This window comes from Oreochromis aureus, linkage group 1 (assembly GCF_013358895.1).
Source record: "Oreochromis aureus strain Israel breed Guangdong linkage group 1, ZZ_aureus, whole genome shotgun sequence".
Taxonomy (NCBI): Eukaryota; Metazoa; Chordata; class Actinopteri; order Cichliformes; family Cichlidae; genus Oreochromis; species Oreochromis aureus.
Genome location: NC_052942.1, coordinates 28,001,220 through 28,025,376, shown reverse-complemented (window position 1 = coordinate 28,025,376; position 24,157 = coordinate 28,001,220). Strand labels below are relative to the sequence as shown.

The window sequence follows — 24,157 nt, the reverse complement described above, 5'->3', positions numbered from 1 at the left end:
TTGTGTGTGTCCTGTATAACCTCACAGTGTCACTTGTTAAATGAATATCAAGGTTGCATGAGAAATAATTATGCTTGACATTCATTCATAATACTCTCATCAACAGTGACCACTTAATCACCCAAACTCATAAGTCTCAGCCAGCTCTGAACTGATCAGTTATTGTACATGACAGTTCGTATATGTACGTGTTTTAGATTGTACAGTTCATAAATTCGCAAGTGTGTATGTGTTTACAGTGTGTGTGTTTATATGTGAATGCGTCAACAAAATATCATCGTAAAGAAAGCTGTAATTTCGCATTACGTGAGTGTGTTTGTAAGTAAACGTGTGTGTATTACCATTTGTGTGTGTGCCAGTTACCTTCTTCCTCACCCTGAAATGCTGACAGACTGAACTGTTTCCAAATCAGATGCAGTGCTCAACAGCAGCAGGCTTTTGTTTTTGCATGCAGCAATTCCATTACCAGCTGCTTTCATTATTTTAGCATGGTGTTTGTGCATGTGCGCGCGTCTCTGTGTGCCCTGTTTTAAATGTGATGAAAGGCATCTTCTGCTCAAGTCAAAGTCAGGTTATCTTTACCCACATGACAGTTCAACACACACACAGACAGAGTGACCACCCAAATACTGTTCTCTCACTTATGCAGGTGACTGGTGTCACACCTGAAGACGCATGCATTCATTCGCACTCTGTCTGCATCTTTGCACGAGCACACGCTGCAAGAACACATAAATAAACACACGCCCTACATCATGACTTCCTGTAGTTCATCCATCTAAAAGCTTTTTCTTTTCTTCCTATCAAGAACATTTAAATGCCCAGTCAGTTAGGACAGCAGGGCAGTTGGGAATGATTAAACAAATTCTCTCAGCACTGTTCAATTGTATCTGAATACACCATGAGAAACACAATGCTTATACCATATACCATTTTTTTTTGTTGCAGGTCACATGGTCACCCCCTCTTATTCCTAATGGAGAAATTCACAGCTATGAGATCCGCCTCCCAGAACCCTGTATCACATTCAACACTAGCAATACTTCTGAGCTTAACACCACTGTAACGGACCTTGTTCCATATACAAATTACAGTATCACTGTGTTAGCATGCTCAAAGGGTGGAGGACATATTGGGGGATGCACAGAAAGCCTGCCAACTCAAGCTACCACATTACCCACAAGACCTGAAGGGCTTTCACCGCTGTCAGTAGTAGCAGTCAGTGAATCTTTCCTAGCCATTTCATGGGAACCACCGAGCAGGCCCAATGGACCTAATATAAGGTAACATGCATATCTCTTTTTTGCCCCCTTTTTTAACCAGTGATGGCAAAGTAAAAATGTTTGTCTTATATCACTTTAAGTCCACATTTGCTTACACGATAATATCCAGCACACAGATATATACACATAAATGTGGCATTTGGATATGTGAGGTGCTGTTCTACATCAACATCAGGTTAGGTTTATGTCAACTGACCTATTCCTATATGAAATGATATGAAACAGAAAAAAACTTTTTAAAATTTCATTGTCACCAACATTGACAAGCTGAGACTTTGCACCTAAATAGTCTTCTAAGTCGTCATAAAGTTTTTATAGCAAAGCATTACAGGCAGCAGCAGAAGTATAATAGTCATTTTAAACATATTAAAGAACTGTTGCTTTCACTATTAAATTAGGTTATGATTTTTTTCATTTTGGATACCCCTTCTGCTTCAAAACACACATATAAACTAAGAGCCAAGGCTCCACCTGAGCAATATAGTAGCTACTTTGAAGCAATACAAACCAATTACAACCATTAAAATACTGTCAGTTTAAGGTCACAGAGGGCTGGAGCTATCAGAGGGCAGGGGGCAGGATATGCTCTGGAACGGTTGCTACTCTGTTGCAGGGCAACAGACAACCTTTCACATTCACATTCAAACCAACAGTCAATTTACAGTCACTGTTAAACCTAACGTGCATGTGTTTGAACTGTGGGTGGAAGCCAGAGTACCCAGAGGGAACCCATGCAGGCAGAGAGAGACCATGCTAACCCCACACAAAAAGACCCCAGATGGCCTTTGGATTAAACCCAGGACCTTTTTGCTGTTATCCTCTGTTTCACCATCTTTAAAAGTACTTAATAGAAAAACGTGAACATTTAATCAGTATTTATGCTATGGATCAGTCGTATAATGCATAGGAATGTAACTAAGTGAACAGAAAGTAAAAAAGGGAAATTCTTTAAATTGCCCTGTACAGAAACATCAGTACATCATTAATTATGTGAGCCTGATATAAGGACCCAAATCTGTGTAACCACCATTAACTTTACTTAATCTGACTTACCCCTGTGTTTTTATTCATTAGTTAGCATTAGCCCAAAGTTGGAAACCAGACCATAAGAACTAAAATCAGCATGTCGATAATGAGAGACACATTCTGGTGATGTTCAATTGCTGCTGAAAAACTTAAGCAAACAAGCAGATAGGAACACGTTAACAAGCTGCTAACATGAGTGTCCTGGTAATGAGCTAAGTGTTCTGCATTTTTTAATCAGTGTTTTCTCAGTCCTAATGCACATTCTGGTTCATTTTGTTCTGTCCTGTTCTAGTCTGTCGGCGATTAGGCCTAAAATAAAGGTCCATTTTCCTAGTGGGTGATTAAAATGCATGAGCCTGTCTCTCTGTTCTGCTCTGCTCAGCTCTGTGTGTTTGTCTAAGTGGGTTGGTTAAAAGGCGGCATTAAGCCCTTCTCTTCTGATTACAGCAGAAATTAGCATCACTGTAGGGAGAGGAAAACACAAACCCCGCAGAAAAAAAACAACGGATGGAGGGGTGTGGAGAGGGAGGGATGAGATGCAGTGAAAGAAGAATAGAGATGATGAGAAAAAACAGCAGAAGAGGAGGGAATGAGTGATAAGGATAAGAACCAGTTGAAAATGTGCGTTTAAGTGTGTGTGTGTGTCTGCAAGCATCCATGGGCAGGTTTGTGTGTATGGAGGGTACAGTAAGTGTCTTTATGCTCAAATTAGTTAATGTTGGAGTTAATGGATTCCTAAATATCCAACCACGTGTGTGTGTGTTTTCTTTTATTCAAATTTCCCTTTCAGATACAAGTTGCTCAGACGTAAAACCCACCAGCCCCTGGCCATCACCACAGTTCCCACATTAACAGCCCAGTCTCCACCCCCCTCCGAAGATCTCCATCGCTGGCTCCATGTTTACTCCGGCACCAAATTGTTCTACCAAGATAAAGGCCTAAGCAGGTGAGATTACTGAAATGAGCTCTAGAGCAAACGGCAGCGCTGCAGCAAACCGTGTGTGCAGAGCCGATCGGCGAGCTGCTGCTGATGCCGATCTTTTAATACCGCTCAAAGATACATTAAGCAAATATCCCAAAGAATTAAATTGTTTTTCACACAGCGTCCCCTAATCTCAGTTTGGCACTTGGTGGAAGCACTTTTTTTTTCTACCGTGCTTGCTAAACAGCTCTGGGTTTATGTCTCCACTGTGCTTTATTCAAGGAGTAAACTGACAAACTTTTGAGTGTGTCAGCACTTTTCATTTGGCAGGACTTTTTCATGTGATGCAAGAAGAAATACAAGTTACTATTTTAGCACAACTATCAGAGAAACATATTTTACTTTATTCCACCAGTATGTGGTTGATTTCCAATTTAAACCAATGTTTCCACTACAAAGAGTGATGCTGTGTCTCTACAGATTCACCCGTTACCAGTACCAGTTAGAGGTTCATAATGATGTGGGCAACACGTCTGGAGAGATCGTTACAGCAGTGACCATGGCTGGGGTTCCCCTCCACCCTCCATCTCTGTCTGCCTCTACTATCAATCACACTGCTATACAGGTCAACTGGACACAACCATGTAAGATTAACCTTCTTCTTGTACTCACTGTTCAGGAGAGGTTTTGAAACTCACAACGTCTTGCACAGGGTCATGCTTTTATTGTATGATGTCTGTGCTGTCCTGTCTGTTTAAAAGAAAGTGACAGCAGAGATTGAAAGTATCTTTTTCTTTGACTGACCTATCACTCTTTTCTATTTCTCTTGATATCTTTTTTAGCTTTACAAGACCTACAGGGTGAAGTGGAATATTTCTTTCTCACAGTGGAGTCTCCAGAGCCAAGTCTGATCTTAACTTTCACCCCTGAGATCACCTCTACAGTGATAAGTGACCTCTGGCCCAGTACCACATATCTGGTGTCATTACAAGTGTCCAACGGAGCTCATAATACATCTAAGGCAGTGGTTAATGTCACCACAGCAGATGGAAGTATGTGTATATTTTACTATCATCATTCAGCACGTGTTCTTCTGAGGTTGTGATTGTCTGATTTTGAGCCATGGAGAAACCTGAATTGGGTCATGTACAGTTTCTTAGGACTTTATACAGTCTTGTGAGAAATTGATTCAGCTTATAGATCAATTTTTAGCAGCAGTGACTTGAAGTAATAATTTTTGGTATGACCAGTTTCTCACATGGCTGTGGAGGAATTTTGGCCAACTCTTCTTTATAATGTTGATTCAGTTGATTGACAGTTGCAGGCATTCGTTTATGGACAATTCTCTTAAGGTCCCACCACTAACCTTAACTATTGCAACACCTTGAGTCTTTTCTTTTTCAGCCGTTCTGCTGTAGATTTGGTGTGCTTGGGATCACTGACCTGTTGCATGACTCACTTTAGGCCAAGCGTAAGCTGTTGGATAGATGCCTTTCCATTTGACTCTAGAATATTTTGGTACACAGAAGAGCTCAGGGTCAAATAAATGACTGCAGCATGCCAAGGTCCCGTGGCTGCAAACCAAGACCAAATCATCACCCCTTACCCACCATGTTTGAGAGTTTGTATGAGGTGTTGTGTCTTTGTATGTTTTGGCAAATGTGTGACTATACATTATGGTCACATATCTCCATTGTGGCCTCATCTGCCCAATAGACATTGTTTCAGAGATCTTGGGGTTTGTTCAGATGTAACTTTACAAACCTAAGCCATGCTGTCCTGATTTTCTTTTTCAGAGAAGAGGTTCTTTTGTGGCAATCTGACAAGCAAGCAATATTTCTTCAGTCTTTTTCTAATTGAACTCTCATGAACTTTAACAATTAGCATGAAGCTTATGTGCATGTTCAATAAGGAAGATCTGTAATCACTCATCTGGCAGCTTTACTGGGTGCTTTTCTGTTTACATGTCAACCACTTTCCCACAGTGTCAGTCTCAACACTGACATCATTATTCTAGTCCAATCATTGTCTCGCCTGCCTTCTTTGAGCCAATCAGCTCTGCTTTGCATGGTTTAAATCTGTGCTCTCCGTCATTCTGCCTTTCAGACTGTTTTTCGTGTAACCCACCTTCTCCCCATCTCCACCTCAGACATCTCAGCCAGAGCTCTATTCAAGCCTCAGTCTTCATCTTCACAACCACCAGCGTCTAGACTCTGGGGGGTCCTGTCCTAAATCTGTTCTGCCCTGATGTCTAATCGAGAAATACATTCATTTCTTTATTTCTATAGATAATTTCTTCCAAGTGATCTCTCCTTATTGAAATGCTAACTGAGGAAAGAGTCTGAGATGTAGCTCTTGGGTTTTTTGGAGTTTCTTGGAGTGTTGTGTGATCTTGGGATGACTTTGTGGAGGCTTCCACTCTTGGGAGAACTCTGGTATTGTGTTACATATCTGAATACTCCACACCAGCAAGCTGCCAAAACTTCTTTGTTTATAGATCACACTTGCTGATGATCAATTAATTAAGCACATTTGATTAGCAGCACCTGACAGCTACTTCCTCTCTTAATTCCTATAGAAGCAGTAAAGGTGTACTTAGATTCTCAGAGGACTGTGGAGAAAAAACTTTTCTTTTCACATGACTGTACATCGCTTCAGTTCAGCACACTTAAGTGTTGTGCCTGGGTTAACATGGATTTCTCTCCGACATTGTGCTTCACAGGAGATGTTAAACACATCATGTAGTCAGGCATGAAATCAATACAAAGTGTGTGTGAGGCAGATTTAAGGTGTTGTAAATTGCTTGTTTGCACCATAAGAAAACAAACACACACAAATTGCACACATGCTATATAAACACAAGCTTTGTTCTACCACTAACAAAAAAGAGTTAGAATTACTGTGCTTTGCAATACAATTAAAAGTTTACAATTCACAAGAACGAAGTGAAAAGTCAGGTAGAAGTAACAATGATTTGCCAAAATTAAATACATTTAATTTGTAATTTATACCAAATACCAACATTTACGGTAAGAGACACACAGACATATCACCTGTTAATGCAGTTAAAAAGCCAATGTGGGAGAATAGGATCACATAAACAATACATCAGAATGTAAAGCAGCACGATTCAAATTAGTTTATTCATGTTCAGTAATTCAGCTCTGTTACTTTTTTTTCAGTTTTTGGATCGTGGTTTACCCAATAGTAGAGCTGCAATTATTTTACTAATCGAGTATTCTATTGGTTATTCCATCGAGTAATCAGATAAGAAATACTTTTACCTTCTAATGAGCAATAACAAATATTGAAAATAGAAAAAACACATCTTTCAAAATAAACTGCTCATTGGTTTCTATTTTAGACATTACAGTATTTTAATAATGTAACTACATACGACATCAGTATTTACATGCCATATTAAAATTTCATTTAAAAAATAAATAGATAAATGATCATAAATGTGTTATTATCAAATAATATACGTTAGACATGGAACCTAAACTAAGGCATAAAATAAAATTGTTTGTACTCTGTCTTTTTGGAAAACTTTCTTACATTAATTGGAGGCAAAAAAAAAGTTCTGACAGTGTTGTGTCTGCTGCAGGACATAGATTGGGTGTGTGTTTATGTGTATGTTTTTGTGCATGCGTGTGTGTGTGTGTGTGTCTGCGTGTTTAAGTGTGCTTGTGAATGAGCGAATTTGCGTATCTGTAAGCCTTTAAAAGAGTGTGTGTGGTGGCTGCAATGAAGAAAAGCGAGTATATCAGCTGCAGATTGTCCTGTACTTTGATGCAAAATTTTGTGCCCCTGAAAACAGACATTATAATGGTTTAGAAGTTAATTATAAATTTATAGTTTATAATAATTCAGTGTCCAACCTAAAAGCCCCAACTCAGTGGCTTAGAGCTTTACTGGCCCATTTCTTCCTATAAATATATCAAATACTTCCCAGGATGGAAAAAAATCTTTTATATTTATATTTTAAAATGTTAATACAGTTCCATTAATATAATAATATATATTATTTACTTTTATTCTATATTATTTATTACTTTAAATCTGATCTGAAAAATAATGTTATGAAAGCTTTGAAATAAATATAGTGTAGTACACATCATGCCCCCCTATAGACTCACCCCTGTTTATTGCAGGTGTTGCAGGTCAATGCAATAGAAACTTTCTATTGCATTGACCTGCTGTCAGCAAGCAGCCTAATTTAAACATGTATCAGACTAAGTTCAACACTTCATTGGCATGTTTTATTATAGCTTTACTTCTGTTGCTTTACTGTAGATTTTCACTGTGTAAAACAAACAGCTACAAAGTTCACTTTTCTTCACATTGGAGTTTGTTAAAAAGGTGCTTTGATTAACGGCTGTTGCCGTACATTATGGAAAACCATAACCACCAGAACATTGATTGACATCATTACAATACAACTCTAATACTGCGTCATCTGTTCCCCGAGCTTTAGCTGTCTGCATAATCTGTTAATATTTGTAAAATGAACAACTGGCACTCCTTATCAGGATATAAAATCTGGAGCTTTGAGAGAGGGTATTAAGTGGAATATGATTATATCAGTTCTTGGATCTACTGGTATTTCCCTTTTCAATCAGGGTCAGCTTTTAATACTTTTAACCATGAATTGTTCAGGCTATCCAACTGTCATCCCTACTTTTCTCTCCATTTCCTCTTCAACTTTCAGCCCAGTCTCTTAGCATTCAAGAGTTATCTTTCAAATCACTCTGTGTAATCATATGTCAGAGGCCACTTACTACTGTCTGTAGTTTTATTTCCATCTTCACTTCCCTCTTTGAAAATCTTTCCATTTCTTTTTCCTTTCTCACACATCTCTTCCTTTCTCACTATAATCATATGTCAGGAGCCTCTTTCTTTCGCTCTAATCTGAGCAGTATAATAAAAAGTGCATTAAAAACATTAGAAAATCATTAGGTGCTAAAGGCAAAGCATGGCTCGTTTAACTGAGGGGGCTCCGGAGGTAATTTCATTATTTTACAGCCATAAGAGTGCAAGCTCACACACACACACAGACACACCAAGGAGGTCTGATATATTTTAACTAATGCAGCTCAGCCCTACCAACCATCTTAACACCGCCTGCAGTCTATAGGGCAATGCTAACATCAGAACTAATTGGCAAGAAAAGTGCATGCTTGTCTGTGTGTGTATGAGTGAAAGAGCGCCGGTGTTCAGTATTGCGTTGATAATACCATCCTGCAGTAAATGAAATGTAGAGCTGCAGTTTGGGCTTAGGTAAGTGCTTTGGCAGCAAATGAATTGGGATAACTTCTCGTAGCTGGGTGCATTTTTACTTAGAATAATAGATGGAGTCTATATGATCACCCCTCTGACACACAACCCGTTTCTCTTATCGAATTCCTTTTCCTTCTTTTTTATTTTTCTCTCACACTCAGGCGTTTCTCTCTTTGATTTTGAATTTTGCTCACTGCTTCTGTGATTAATTCTTCCATAGATACTCTTCTTTCTGCGTAATTCACTCCTCTCTTTTGTCCCACACTCTCTGAAACCCATTTCTTATATTCTAGTTTACCATCCTTTATTAATCACCATGCAGTAGGAGTTTTACATTTGCTAGAAGAGGATTTTTTTTGAAAAGTCAGCTAAATGAATTAAGGAAAGGAATTAAGGGAATTACATGGAAGAGCCAATAAAGAAGAGAAACTATAATAACAGAACACAGAAAGAGGCAGTTATTCTGAGTGAGTGAGGTGATCATATTGAATCTATTATTCTTAGTGAAAATGCATTCAGCTAAGACAAGTTAACCCAATTCATTTGCAGCCAATGCACTTATCTAAACCCGGCCCACTGCTCTACATTTCATTTACTGCTACACAGCATTATCTACGCAATACTGCACACATGCAGACACACAGGTGGTCACCCTGCCTCTAAAACACAGTCACAGTTCCCTGTCATGTATGGATATATGGATACTCTCTGTTTCTCTCTCTTACACACAGACACACAAAGACCTCTAGAGTTGTATGAAAGCAAATATGATATTCATGATATTTTAAAATGTTCACCATGAGGAACATTTTACCATTTATGTCACTGACTAGAATTTTTAGAATTTTAGAATTTGAATTTTTTACCATTTTAATGGTGGTTTTTTGTAAAAATAAATAAATAAATACAAGCCCTTTACAAGCAATCATCAAATGAGTTGTGTTGTGAAAAATTAGCACTGATATACTCTTTTACAGCTCTTTCCATCTATTTTTATAACAATTGGTATGTAAAAATTTACACGTGTTGCTAAAACTCTTGCTATAATTTTATCAAACATGGTTTCACGATGACATGTCATGTGTCATGTTTACAGTTTTCATAATCTGAAATCAGTTTGTTTTCATAAATGGAGTCAATCGTTGTGTGTACCTCACAGAGCCAGAGGGGATGTCTGCCCCAGAGGTGGTTCCAGTAAACAGCAGCACAGCACGTGTCCTCTGGATCCCTCCTCTTCGACCCAATGGTGCAGTCACTGGTTACAACATCTATGTTAATGATCGCCTTCATGGCAATGTAGACAACAGCTCAGGGTCATACCTGCTGAGGGACCTACTGCCTTTTACTGTCTACAATATACAGGTGCTCACAAACAAGTGCAAATATGCAAAGAGAGACATCTACTGTAAAAATATGCATCATGTTTTTCTGTTGATGTACTTTTCAGGTGGAGGTGTGCACAGTGTATGCATGCGTCCGGAGCAACGTTACCAGAACTACTACTGTGGAGGACCTGCCTGCTGACTTTGCAACACCACATGCCCAAGTGATAAGTCCCAGGTAATTTACAAATGTACAGCCATTTTTTCATGATAGTCATTTTTTTTTCTTTAACTTTCTTTGAAAAATTTAAAAAAACATTGCAATTTTTAGCTCATGTAGCCAAACAACTGACTGAAGGCCATGAAAAGGCACTGATCTATCTGTCCACAATTCAAAAGAATCACTATTTCTCATTGAGTATTAATAACATTTTTAGTTTCCACGGAACCATCATCTGATGACATAAGGCCCGGTGGCCTGAATCGGCCTGGCAAATACTCTAAGATTTTCACAAATTTTACAGCTTTTCTATTGATAACGGTCAACACCCCATATTACACGAAAGTCATTAAGTAATGGATAAACAATTAAATAACAGAAAAGTTTTTTCTGCAGTCTGCTATAGAAATGTTTCTTTTTGTTTCTTTGTTTGTTTTTGTCTTTTTACAGTGAGTCCACTTTTTTTAAAAAATGAAATTTTCTGTAAATTAATTAAAACTTGTGGGCAAAAACCTGTCGACTGTGATGATTTCTGAGCTGCATGAGCTACTACAACATTAATATTCTGGTTACAGGTGTTATGTGTGTTTCTTGTGTTGTGATCTTTAAAATTTGTCATCAGTGCTAAGGCTGTTTTTAAATTTGCATAATATATCTGGTACTATGCTATATTGTGCAGACCTACAATCTGTATGAGTCATCATTCCTAATCTTTGTATGAATAAGATATAACTTTAATGATACAGTATAGTTGTACTGTAAAACTAGATTTAGTGGACAAACTTTAAAAATTGCGATTAGTCTCTCAATTCTACCTTAAAATGAAAATAATCTACTAAATTTTTCTCATCATAAAATTTGTTTAGATCATTGATGTTTTATTTGCAGCCAGTTAATGGCCTATCAAATGTTTGTTTCTCATGTGTGATGCAAACCACATTGTTGAAAATCTTGCAGTTGCAGAAAAATGCTGATTTGTGGCTTATTTTTCTTCTAGGAAACTGTGCAAGTTATAACTCTGTATGTTGCTAAAGAGGTCTTTCCTCTGCCAGATGTCAAGAGATTAAAAAAAGGGGGGAAATCAATAGTGTGAAGTGTATAAAGATACACACACCCCGACACCGTAACTCAACTTTGTCAGGCATTAACCATGCATGAACGCGTGTGTATGTTTCAAAGTTTATGTGTGACTATGTGGGTACAATTGTGTGAAAGGAGTGTGAAGGAGAGCATACCCCTGCCTATCGCTTTCATTTTGTTCTGGTTGCCCCCCTTCTCTCTCTGTCAGGGTGGTGAGATTAGATTGGTCCCATCCAGGCAGACCCAGTGGGATCATGCTGGGCTTTGAGGTTTTAAGACGTACCCTCAGATCATGTGCTGGTGGGTCAACAGGGATCACATCCGCCGTGGGGGAGGAGTTAAATGGCACAGGTGGTTTAAGGTTTAGATGTTCCTACCTGCAGTGTCCGGCAAGTCATGGTGTGTGCAGCACATCCTGCTTCCATCCAGACCTACAGGTGATTGTGCTGCCATCATTTTCTACTCATAAAAATGTCTATTCTTTTTCCAACCATGTTTTGAAGAAGGTCAGGTTAAAACAGTTTTATTTATGGATACATTGACATTTGTTTTGGGGTTTTTTTTTTCAGTGTTCATTTTTTCATCTTTTTTCTGCTATAATCGTCTCTCCCCTGCCCTTTCCACTTCAGTACTTTAGTCTCTTTTAACTAGAACTTTCCATGAGTAAATATTTAAAAATTTGCTGTACAACAACAATGTGCAAAAAGAGATAGATGTCCAGGGTCTTGGTTGCTGATCTGAAGTGGAGAATGCAAAGTCCCTCAGGATAGTACGGTCTTTACCACAGAGACCAATAGAGAAGTGCAAACACTTCCTTTTCCAAACACCCACTTTTATAAGGGATTCAGAATCAACCTCTCAGTGATTAATTTCTCTAAACAGATTAACTTGTCATCTGCATTGACTTCCATCCTTATGTCATTGAATGCCAGCCAAGTTGGCACAGTGAATGCCTGCTATACATTTCTCCCCACATTACCCAGGGGCAAAAACAGTATCAACAACATATTTACAAGTACACCTGCTTATGTACTGCAAGAGAATATGCTGAGATTTAGCACATGCAACATATGTGCTTAAAGAGAAGGGCTTTATTTTACAAATGTGTACACAACACACACACACACAGGCTGACAGATGCTTCTCTGCACAGCTAGTCATGTGAGCAACATAAAGGAGTATGGATATACATACCCTATTCGTCCTTAGTTAATAGAACCACATAAGTTATTTCCTTAATGTCGTCCCGAGTCCCAAGTAAGAAAAACAAAATGTCTGTGGGGTTTTTTTGGCAAATATAAACAAGAAGTGATGGAAAACGTGGAGTTTCGGACTTGATTATGTGAATATAATAATAGAAAGTGCTAACTTGTGCACCATCAGCTCCCAATCAGGATTGAGCTCCCAAAAAGTACCACTGTACCTTTTAGTCAGTCAAGAATTCATAAAGTTACAGATGTTATATACAGAAAAGTTTTTTTAGAGTCATCGCATATTTGAAGAAACCATCAAACTGTTCATTTTGGGATGAGTATTTCATCAGACTCATCCTAAAATGAACATCCCCCCCCAAAAGTTTTAATGGCCTCCTATTTGACTTGCAGTGCCACACTCAATAATCCCAACTTTAAGTATTTGTTTGAGTTAATTTTATTTACATATCATCTTATATGTTTGTTCAATTGTGTATTAAAGGTTTGCTGCGGTGGAGTAATTTACACAAAGAAGCCACATCATCACTGCTGTGAGGACAGCTATTTGAGTTTGAATAACTCCTCCAACCCAGTCTGCTGCAATGGCAAACTAGTCCCATCTCTTCCTGACCATCAGTGCTGTGGAGGATATTATGTCCATGTGAAAACCAGTGAGTTCCAAATTACTTTCTGCAGTGTGTTTCCACTAACCTAAAATTTATTGTGTTCTGCTTTCATGGGGTTTGCTCTTCTTCGTGTTGCTCAAATGTTTACTTCATTTGTCCTTGTCTTTGTAGATGAATACTGCTGTCCTGACCACTCGCAGGGCCGGGTCTCTGTGGGGCTGGGTGACAGCTGCTGCGGGGGGGTTCCTTACTCAGTGACAGGCGGCCAGCTCTGCTGTAGTGGGACCCTTCATGATGGCTATGGGGTCCAGTGCTGTGGAGGCCAAATCGTGGATAAAACACTGGTGTGCTGCGGTGATGCTGAGAGGGGTGCAGTGCATAAATATGCTCCAGGTGAGTAAAGAACCACACAGGTCAAAATGTAAGCTAGCATTAGCTGTTGTTTGAGTGTTTTTTTTCCCAGTGTTGAAGACACGGTTGTTGAAGTCTGACAGCCTGATGAGTTGTTGTCGTATCAAATTTTGTCTGGAGAAAAAGTAAAGGCCCTTTTAAAAGAAAACTAGTTGCTGTGGTGTAAGAAGGATTTTGTCAAAGTTAAGTTGGTGGTTATGACTTAACGTCTACCTAGGGAAAAAGCGACAGGAGAGTTGAGCAGAAGAAAAAGGTTGAGAGGTAGACACATGGTGCAGGAACGTAGGGTCGTTTCCCTTTCTTTCTCTCCCGCAGTGTCCCAAAGCACCCGGATACCATGGCACAGATGGGACTGTGCGCGTGTGTCTGTGTGTTGGTGTGTGTAAATGTGTGTGCCATTAGACATCTTTGTCATGGCAGATGATGATGAAACACACTCAGGATGGCACCGTTGAGGGCACTGCCAAGCACACAGCAGGAGAAATACACACTCATTCTCTCTCATACGCACACACTTTTACACATTTAGAGGTTTTTCAGGCGCCCCCCATACACACACACAGAGTCAACAGGGTGCTCTCGGCAGGGTTTGCTTGAGTGTTGAGTGCCAGAGAAAGACACGTGGACTCTATTCATCACACATAAACAATGGCCCCATATGGGCTGGCCTATAGTACTCCATTAGCCTATCCATACACACACTCACACACAAAAGCTCTACTTACTCAGAAATATGAAAATTGCTGATTAAAAAAGTTAATAGAAAAGAGTTATTTTTCTTTCTTGGCTGTTCTTTTTATTTTTTTACCCCCAACGTGTAGTTTTTATTCATTGTCAGTAAGACTCTTTTGGAAAGTTGTTAAGTGTTAACTTCTGAGTAATCCTTTGTAATTTAACATATATTATTATATTCCACCTCATCACACCATTGCCCATTTTGTCTCATCTTTCTTTTCTTCTCCTCCACTAGATCCTCTGTTATCTCTTCCAGCTGAGCAGGCTATATGGTCATCCTTCATTTGAGGAGGCCTCCCAAGGAGTGCATATGCTCCCTACCTCTTCTTCCTCTCCATCTTCTCTTATTTCTCATCTCCTCTCCAACTCTGTCATCTTGTTTTACTCAACTCGTTTCCCCAAACTCTTCTGCTTCATCCTCTGGTCTCTTGCGCTTCCTTTTTATTCTCTTACCACGTTTTCTTCTAACTTTTCCTCCTCTCTCCCCTCCCTTCCTTTATGTGCCCCCTTCCCATCCACTCATCAGTCATTAGCGTTAGCTTCCCCATTGAGAACATATGGTATGATGGATCGTAGGGCTAGCGGCGCTAGCAAGGCTAAGGGCCATTTGCCGGGTGCATTGCGCTGTCGGGGAGCCCTGGGGCCAGCTATGCAACCTCGACCCCACACGTCTGTTTCAAGACAGTCACACACAACGTGCACACAGCAACACTATTATAGGATAGGCTACTTAACCTTGGCACCACACACTCTCATTTCTCTTTCTCACTGAGTGCAAGGTTTGCTATTTTTAATGCTGCAGAGAGACAAATTTGTGTAGAAGACAGAAAAATGGAAAGACAGAATCAGAGAAACTTACAACATCGGAATATATGCAGGTCACTTTTTTTAAGTGAGCGAGAAACAAAAAGTAACTAACTCTTTATTGGATAACATTTTGCATTGAATGAAAAAATGTCAAATTAAACAACTGATGCAGAAATAAATGTAAGAGAAGGAGAAAGTATTAAAGAATAAAAAATACTGAGTTAAATGCAGAAGAAAAAAGATCGGAAGTGAGTAAGAGAGAAAGTACGAGGAAAAAAAACCCCAGAGGAGTGGTGAAGAGCTAGATGGAGCAGATTAAAGGAGGAGTGAAGGGTATCCCATTGTGCCCAGCTGATAGACTAGGTTAGGCTGATGTGATTATGGGGTCCCTGAAGTGCGATCTATCACACATTACCGTCCACACTGTCAACAACCATACACACACACTGCAGGGGAACAGCAATGCCAGGAGACAGCCGTCTGGCAACGGATACATGTACCGGCTTGTGTGCACATGTGCACACGTAGATAAACACACAAGCATTCAAACACAAACACAGCAACAATCAAGCACCACTAGACACACACACACACCTGTATAAAAACTTGCATGTGATGACACACACAGAGTTGCATGTGCTTGCACATTCATCCAAAAATATACACATACACACATGTGCTTTGGGCTGGACTATTTGATTTAAAATGGGAAAGCTCCCAGTGTAAATCAAATGAAATTGAAGTGGGTCAGAAACATACATCATCCAACCCTTCTCAAACACAAGAAATCAACACAACAGCACACATCAGTGGGCAGGGTTCGGTCTTTCTTTGTGGTTGTCCTGCAGTAAAAGTTTTGGCATCAGTCTTGCTTTCATTTTCTGAATTGTCTTCCACTCATTTCCGCTTGGATATCATTATTTATTATTGCAGTGACTCATACTAATATGTTTTAAAGCTGCAGTGACTTGCATGTGTTTTTTGTTTATTTGTTTCTTTGTTTCTTTGTTTTCCCACTCAAGCTACCTCTCTAGTGTTACTATCAAATTGTTATATACTAATTTTTTTCCAGCTTATGACTGTGATAATAATAGCACATCTGGAATGCATTCACAATACTTGACTTGTTCCGTATTTTGTCATATTACAGCCTTTTTTCTAAAAACATCAAATTAATTTTGACCTCATAATTCTTCACACAATACCCCATATTGACAAAGTGAAAAAAGTTTGCTTAAAATTCTTGCAAATTTAGTAAAAAAAAAATATATATATATATATATATATATATATATTTATGTATTGCAGTTTCTCCCATTCCTCTTTCCAGAACTCATCAGTTGGGATGGGGAGCATCAGTGCATGGACATTTTTACACCTCTCCAGAAATGTTCAGTTGGGTTCAAGTCTTGGTGCTGGCTGGGCCACTAAAGGAGTGCCCACAGAGTTGTCCCAAAGCCACTCCTTGGCTATGTGCTTAGGGTCTTTGTCCTGTTGAAAGATTAACTCTTTTCCCAGTCCAAGGTCCAGACTCCTCTAGATCAGGTTATATCAAGAATCACTCTGTACATTGCTACAGTCTCCCAGCTCCTGCTGAAAAAAACCTCCCCACAGCATGATGCTGCCACCATCATGTTTCATTGTAGGGATGATATTAGCCAGGTGATGAGTGGTACCTGGTTTCCTATTTATTACATCAGACCAGAAAATGTTGTTTCTTGTGGTCTTGGAGTCCTTTTGGAAAACTTCATGTGGGCTGTCATGTGCCTTTTACCGAGGAGTGGCTTCAATTGACCATTCTACCATAGAGGCCTGATTGGTTGAGTGCTGCAGAAATGGTTGTCCTATTGGAAGGTTCTTTTAAAGTGACCATCGTGTTTTTAGTCACCTCCCTGACTAAGGCCCTTCTACCCTAATTTTCCACTGTGCTCATTGAGACCTTCAGTTCTGCAGAACATTTTTTGTACCCTTGCCCAGATCTGTGCCCCTGTTTCAAAGGTCCACAGACAATTACAGTACTTGGACTTTATGTGTTGGTTTGTACTCTGACATGCACTGTTAGCTGTGGGACGTTAGACTGGTGTGTGACTTTCCAAATCATATCCAATCAACTGAATTTACCACAGGTGGATTCCAGTCAAGGTGTAGAAATATCTGACTGAGCATCCGTGGAAATAGATGGGCTTGAGCTGAGCTGAGTATAAACGCAAAAGCTGTGAATACATATGTATGTTTTATCTTAGGTTTTTACTTTTAATACATTTTCAAGAATTTCAAGCAAACTTGTTTCACTTTGTTCTTTTGGTGTATTGTGTATAGAATGTTGTGGTGAAAAATAAGTTTAACCCTATTTGGAATAAGGCTGTAACATGACAAAAAACAAGTAAAGCGCTGTGAATACTTTCTGGATTCAATTACATTAGTTTTGTTGTGGGAACTTTGTCAAAATGTTTCTTGTGGTTGGGAAGGTCCTGTCTGTCACCGATGTGGATCCACAGGAGTTTATTGTCTGTCTTTCCAGCCAAACTGTTCCAGGTTCCAGCTAACGTGATTTTTTTTTAAATCTATCTGTTCAAATAACACCTACTGTATACACCTACAGTATATACCATGAGGAACAGCCAGCTGAACATCTACTCTGGGCAATTTTGTAGTTTGATGTATTATTGTGATGGGCCATAATCCTTTCCTCAGTGTCCTGAGTTGTTACACAATAACACAAAGTCTCTGTGCTAAATCCTTCTCTTCCAAATCTGCTGGTTTGTTTAAACAGCTTCCATTTCACTTTCAAGTAGATTAAACACTGTTTGTTTTTGGACAAGAGAGCCTCAGTTTTCCCACAGTATTTCCTCCTGTGCTGCAGGTTCGAGACCAACTTTTAAGCTTTTCATTTGCTCCTCTTTTCTTCTTTTCCTGAGTTTGTATGTAAGATGTTTAGCTAAGACTTAGGTGAGATTAGATGGAGTTTAAAGGAACTGAGTTTGGCGTCTTTGGCCTCCCGTTGGTTCCCGACTCTCCATAAGTCCCATGCCTCACTGGGCTCCATCATTTAACCTTTATACTTTTTCATTATCATGTCCAGATCTTTAACTCTTCAATCTGCCCTTCAACCCCATCAAACCCATCTCTCACTGTGGGTGCTACCATAAATGCCCTCCCCACTTCAATTTTTCTGCAAGTGAGTGAATCTTAAAAAATGTGTGCATTTCTTTAACTCCTTCTCTTACTCCCTCCCTCTGTCCCAGCCCAGCAGGCCCCATCCAAACGTTCAAGGACAAATCTGAATATCCCTTTTCACCGTTTAAGTGTTAAAAGCCTGCCGGTGCCGGGGTGTTATCTTAACGCGCCTTGCCGTGCCATCATCAGAGCGCGTGATGAAAATGGCTGTGATGATGCTAAAAGAAAAAAAGAGGAGGGGGAGAAAAAGTAATAATCAAATATGTTTTTCAAGGGCACAGTGACCATTTGCTGGAGGGAAATTATCCCAGTAGTTAAGCTAGCTCACTCTGAGCCTGGTGGAGTTGTGAGAGTGGATTCGTTTGTGTGTGTAAGTGTGTGCAAATGTGCAAGGTGTATTACTTCAACTTAGTGCATGCATCCTTTCCTTCTTCTCTGTTGCTGAGTGTTTTTGTATCTGTGTGAACATGTGGTTGCATTTTTACATATATCTTTATGCACAGAGACATAGATTCTTTGCATGTCCTTTGATTGTTTATGCCAAGAGATTCTCATCACTTTCTCAGTGTGTATGTATTTCGGTTTGTGTATGTGTGTTTATCATTGCCAAAAGCCCCTCATCAATGATGGGTAGCAAATGGCCAACAGTAGTGCATTCCAAACAGCAGCGTCTGGCTGCTTTAGAAGATCGAGTACTCTCTGAACACAGGAAGACATTTCTCTCTCTGTTAATGTATTTATGATGATGGCTTTTCTATTAGGTTTACTTTAATGACTGGCAAGAATAAAACCAGAGGCTGTCAGGAACACAGCACACAGATGAGGGGTGTGTGTGCGTGCGTGTGTTTGTGTGATTGTGTCTATCTTGTATTTGCGTTATTATATTTTGTTTGTGTTATTCTTGTTGTTAGATGTTTTGGATACATTAAAGTTGTAATTTAAAAGTGTTCACACACGTAGATTTACATTTACAGGAAGTGATTACTATTGTATAAAATTAAATATGCTTATCTGATACAAAGGTGGACATCGTTGCTTTTAAAATAGTTTTATATCAGTACCCTTGAATAACCTTGAACAAGTCCAATAGGCAAATTGGCATTTCCGAGTTTGCCCTGTAATGCACATCAACTAAAAATCTCAGATGAGTTTGAATCTCAGTCCAGGCCAGAGGTCAAGTTTCCTGAAAAGCTTGTGAATGCAATAACTTGAGAACAAGACGTTGTATGATTTACAAAATGATACCATAGGTGCTCCCACTAGAAGGCTGTGGAAAATGAGAATGTCTTTATATTTTTCCCATTCACTCTAAAGGGGGGTATTTTATGTATCATAAAGATCCTGAAGAACTTTTTGGCCAGCAGATCGCATCCATTCAAGATACTGCTTGTGATTCCAGTAGATACACCAAGGGGTATTTCAGAAGCATCGCAGAGGGAGCTCTTCACTCTGTATCACCTAAAGTAGCACACATCAAGCTCCACAGAGCAAGTGAATAGTGCAGGAAGTCAAGCACAGGAATGGCATAACGACTCCTGAAGTCAGAGCTGGTGTATTCTTAGAATTGAAGTTGAGGAGAAAACTCGTGGATTAGTAGAAAGCCCTTGATATAATTAAAAAAAATAAAAGTAAAGTTAAAAAAAAAAAGGTGGGTGGCAAAGTGGTGCAAGAGTAAGAGAGGCTCTGATTCAAATCCATCAGGACTCTCTTGTGGGGTGTTTTCATATTCTCCGTGTACAGGTTTCCTCCAGTTTCCTCTTATAGTCCAGAGTCATGGATGTTAGTTTAACTGGGGATTTTAAATTGACCAGAGATGTCTAAGTAGAAGAAAACTGAAGAATGGATAGATATTAATTATCATTAGTTCTAATCAGTATGTACTTTAAACCATACAAACAAATATTTTATATTTATTGATTCTGTCATGAAATGTGTTTTATTTTACAAGATCTTACTGCATACAAAAAAGAAAATCTTGCTCATTTCACATCGTTTAGTTGTTCTTTTTCTATTTGTAACTCTGTTTAAGTCTTTTAGTTGTTGGTTTCTCCCAGTCCTCATCTCATTCAGTGTCCTTCTTACATACCGTTTAAGCACACATGAACAGCTGCTTCCTGTGTTTCAGTCTTTAGTGAATCCCTGTTGGGTTTTGAAATTTTAACTACGAGCAATCCATTTATTTGAGCGTAGCACTCACACAAACACTGAAGGCGTTTATATGCAAAGATGCATGTGCAAGCACATGCCCAGCTGGTAATATTGCTGAGATTAAAAAAAAGAAAAGAAAGATGTCGGAAAGGCAAGAGGACATCCCGTCAGCTGGGAAAAGAGTATGTGTGTGTGTGTGGATTTGTTTATGTGTATGCTTGCTGCCTCAACATCCAGATGTGTGTGTTCCAGGGGAATACTGTGCACTGTGTGAGAAAGTCAATTCACAGTGATTTCATCTCTTGACATGGCATATAGTATGGCCTCTATGGAGCAGAAAGTACACATATGTGCGCACACACGTTTTTTTGTATTTCAAGTGGAAGGAGTTGCTCTTTCTTTGACTGTGATCAGCATAGAGCTGAAAGAGAACGTTTTCATAGGGCTCTGTGCAGTTCTGTGAAAAACTAAGTTCATCCCACAATTCACTAGCCTGCACTTTCAGCGGTAGTAACATGAATTTAACGGTTTCTTTATGACTAAATCAGTGTTTCACATCATTCTGGACGAATTTTGGCCCACCCTTCTTTATGATGGTGCTTCAGTTAATTGACGTTTGCAGGCATTTTTTAATACAGAGATCACTTAAGGTCCCGCCACAGTATTTTGAATCACGTTCAGGTCTGGACTTGGGCTGGGCCATTGCAAGCACTTGATTCTTTTCTGTTTTTTAACCCTTCTAATTTATACTTGGTGCTGTGCTTGGGATCATTGTCCTGTTGAATGACCCATCCAGGTTTTAGGCGTCAGTCAGATGGCCGCAGATTTTACTACAGAATACTTTGGTATACAAAGGAGTTCGACTCAGTGACTGAAAGGTGTCTAGGTCATACGGCTGAAAAATAAGCCGACCCAATCACCCCTCCATTACCATGTTTGGCAGCTAGTAAGGTGCTTGTGTTGAATTACTGCATTTGGTTTTTGCCACTAATATTTGAGTAAATCTTATTACCCTGCTTACAAGTGCAAAATTACCATTGTATTCGCTACCCTTCCATTTCTGTATGTAAGCAAGAGAAAGTCTGACCGAAGAAACTGAAATAATAATGTCACAATCAAAGGATTAGGCTGAGTCATGTATGACTTTAAAAAATATTTGTACCTTCCTGGTAAAATCAGAAAAAACGAATTCTGCCTTTAGTGCGACCATCACCTAAAATTCAGGAAATAAAACATTTCTAAAACTATCCGTCTGTCTTTCTAACTATAAATGTATTTCAATCAGCCACAAATATAAAACCATTGGAGTGAAGATCACCTACCATCTTGTGGCACTGCAGTTCTCTGCTAAGAAGGTTTTTTTGATTCATGCTGTACATCTAAAACCTTCTCATGGCATCATGGGGAACAACCCAACAGCAGTAGCTCCCTCCCCAAAAGGACTGTTCGTACCATTACGTCAAAAAACTGCGAATGCTCACCCCAGACATCCCGGAAACCTTTGTGCTCAAGATTTTGGTTTTCTCAGGTTAAGTCTACGTGAAAGGTTATTCTACTCTTACTTTCATAATAGAATAAATCTCAAATCAAGACATATTTTAAAAATATTTCAGTGGTTTTCCTGATGTAGTTTGTTGCAGCCAGTATATATCTGTCATGATCTATAATTTTAAGTAGCACACGATTTTTTTTCTCCATGAAACCTGCTTCAGCTTAAGTGTGTGCTGTTGTGCATAAACACAAATATGCGTATGTGTACATTCGCTGTGCACTTTGTGCCAAACCCCTTGTAATATATTCAGGTATTTAAAAGTGTTTGGTTTGTTTAAAGTTGTAGAGGGGTTTTGGTCTCCTAGAGAGCTCGGATAACCCTAATCCACAACACACATTTTTATCAGTAGTTCATTGGCAGGACTAAATATTGACTTATCATTAAGTGGAATGACTGAAACCCTAATAATAATTCACGTTGTCTAAGCACCTTGTGTTGACGCGGCGCTCCCGACGCTATTAACGAATGTATGCAAATCCTGCGTAAATCTGAAGATTAGGGCTGAAGCATTCTGTGATGCAAGAGAGAAAACAAGAGGTGTGTGATAAAATGTTGTCTGCACATACACACCCATGCAAAAAAAAAAAAAAAACCCCACACAGCTTATAGAGAGGAAGAGAAAATAGGGGTGTGTGTTTCAAATGTTAACACAAATGAACAGGGATGTCACACATACCCATACACAGATAACACGTATAGAGACAGGGATTGAATTCCTGCTGAATGCATGATAATACAATAGTGAAGTTTAGCTGCAGAACAGTAAACAAGTGATTCAGACCTATGAACGGTGTGAATGCAGAGAGAGTGATAGAGTAATAGTGCAAGGAAAATGGGGTAAGAGGAAGGCAGAGACAGGAGGAAGACATGGAAATGATAAAGAGAAAAGGTAGCAAGTTAAGGAAGTACATGCATGAGGACCAGAGAAATGTGAATATTCAGGGGAAACTAGCTGTTCGTGCAGGAGTTTGCTCACCTGTAGAGAGAAAAAGAAGGTAGATTATTAAAGGTAATATAAGATTAGACAGAATGTGAGGTCAGGAAAAGAAATTCATCAGTGAACAAGCTGATGAAGAAGATGTAAATCCTGAACTTCAGGTCACAACTGATAAACATGGGATTTCTTAGAGTAGGAGAAAGACTTGTGTGTTTGAACAGAACCATGTTAGATGACGCAGAGAATGACGGTTCGATTGCTGCAGAGGAGGTATAAGTAAAGCAAATGATTGAAAACTGTGAGATGCAGAGGGCCTGGCGTCCGGATGGAAAGAAGGAGAAGAGGTGAGGATGCTGAGAGGACGACGGATGAGCAGAGAGAAGCTATTTTGGAAAAGTGTTGAGCTGTTTATTTGCGCGTCATTGAAGCTGAAGTAAGGCGCTGGGGGAATTGGCCACCAAGCCCCCGCTCCGCAACAGCTGCCGCTGCTAAGTGAGTTACTAGCCGTCAGACTGCTTTTATGTCACACAATCACATACACATGCGCTTTCCTGTCACATTGTGCCTGTGATGGATGCTTTGAGCATATAATGCACTGCAGCGGCGCAATGGAAAATATGTGCCATTCTGCACTTTTGGCCTTTAAGTGAACTGATTGCTTAAATTAACAGAATTTAATGTGCTGAAAGTGTAAATGCTGATTAGTGTGTTAAATAATAAGTTATTTATCACTGCACAACAAGCTGCATTCCCATTAAAGAGTGAAGCTGTGTTACAAAGCAGTGACTTAGTGTTTAATGTGTGCTGTCAAATAAAATGGGCATCACAGCTGGGGGTAGATAGAGCTACAGATCAGCATGTCATCAACTGTTAGGATACATTTGCTAAATACCTCATAACATATAGATTATTTTCACAATAAACTAAATAACCAGTAAGACTGTGGCTTTTTTCAGTATATCACTCTGTAATTCAAAATTAGGCGCTTTTACTTTGGGAGAGCTCTCATTAAACTGTGATTAAAATCGGTCCATTTTTCCATTATTGCAGTTAGATCTTTTTAGTCAGCCTGGCCATCCTTCGCTCATTTGTATTTCTAATGCTCCTTCACAGCAGGGAGTTACTGACTCAGCATTATAGTGGGACGTTATTATAGCCTTTAATTCATTGCGAAGCCAGAGCTTGCCAGTCTAAACTATCGTCTAAAGCTAAGCCATCCAAGCAGCCAGGTTGACTGAACGGTTATCAGGGCCACTAGAAAAAAAAGGCAGAGTGGAAATTCACTCCAGTATCCTCAGCTGCTGTCGGGTTCGCCCTCCTCTCCGTGACCTAACATTCATCAGATCCACGAAAGTGTCAGTAATTTTCAATTTATATGATTTATGTATGCCAAGTCAAAACAAGTTGATTTAGTTGTTATAGTATCAAAAGATGGCGG

General features: G+C 39.4%; 1 protein-coding gene across 1 annotated transcript in view; it reads left to right on the top strand.

Moving 5' to 3' along the window:
* ush2a (Usher syndrome 2A (autosomal recessive, mild)) overlaps window positions 1–24,157 on the top strand; it is a 217,029-nt gene that overhangs the window by 134,997 nt on the left and 57,875 nt on the right. The window contains exons 54-62 of the mRNA XM_039614175.1: window positions 949–1,283; window positions 3,100–3,255; window positions 3,712–3,875; window positions 4,074–4,283; window positions 9,671–9,873; window positions 9,959–10,071; window positions 11,342–11,570; window positions 12,829–12,999; window positions 13,123–13,345. Of these exons, the coding sequence (XP_039470109.1) occupies window positions 949–1,283; window positions 3,100–3,255; window positions 3,712–3,875; window positions 4,074–4,283; window positions 9,671–9,873; window positions 9,959–10,071; window positions 11,342–11,570; window positions 12,829–12,999; window positions 13,123–13,345 (1,804 nt within the window). The remainder of the gene's footprint in view (window positions 1–948; window positions 1,284–3,099; window positions 3,256–3,711; window positions 3,876–4,073; window positions 4,284–9,670; window positions 9,874–9,958; window positions 10,072–11,341; window positions 11,571–12,828; window positions 13,000–13,122; window positions 13,346–24,157) is intronic.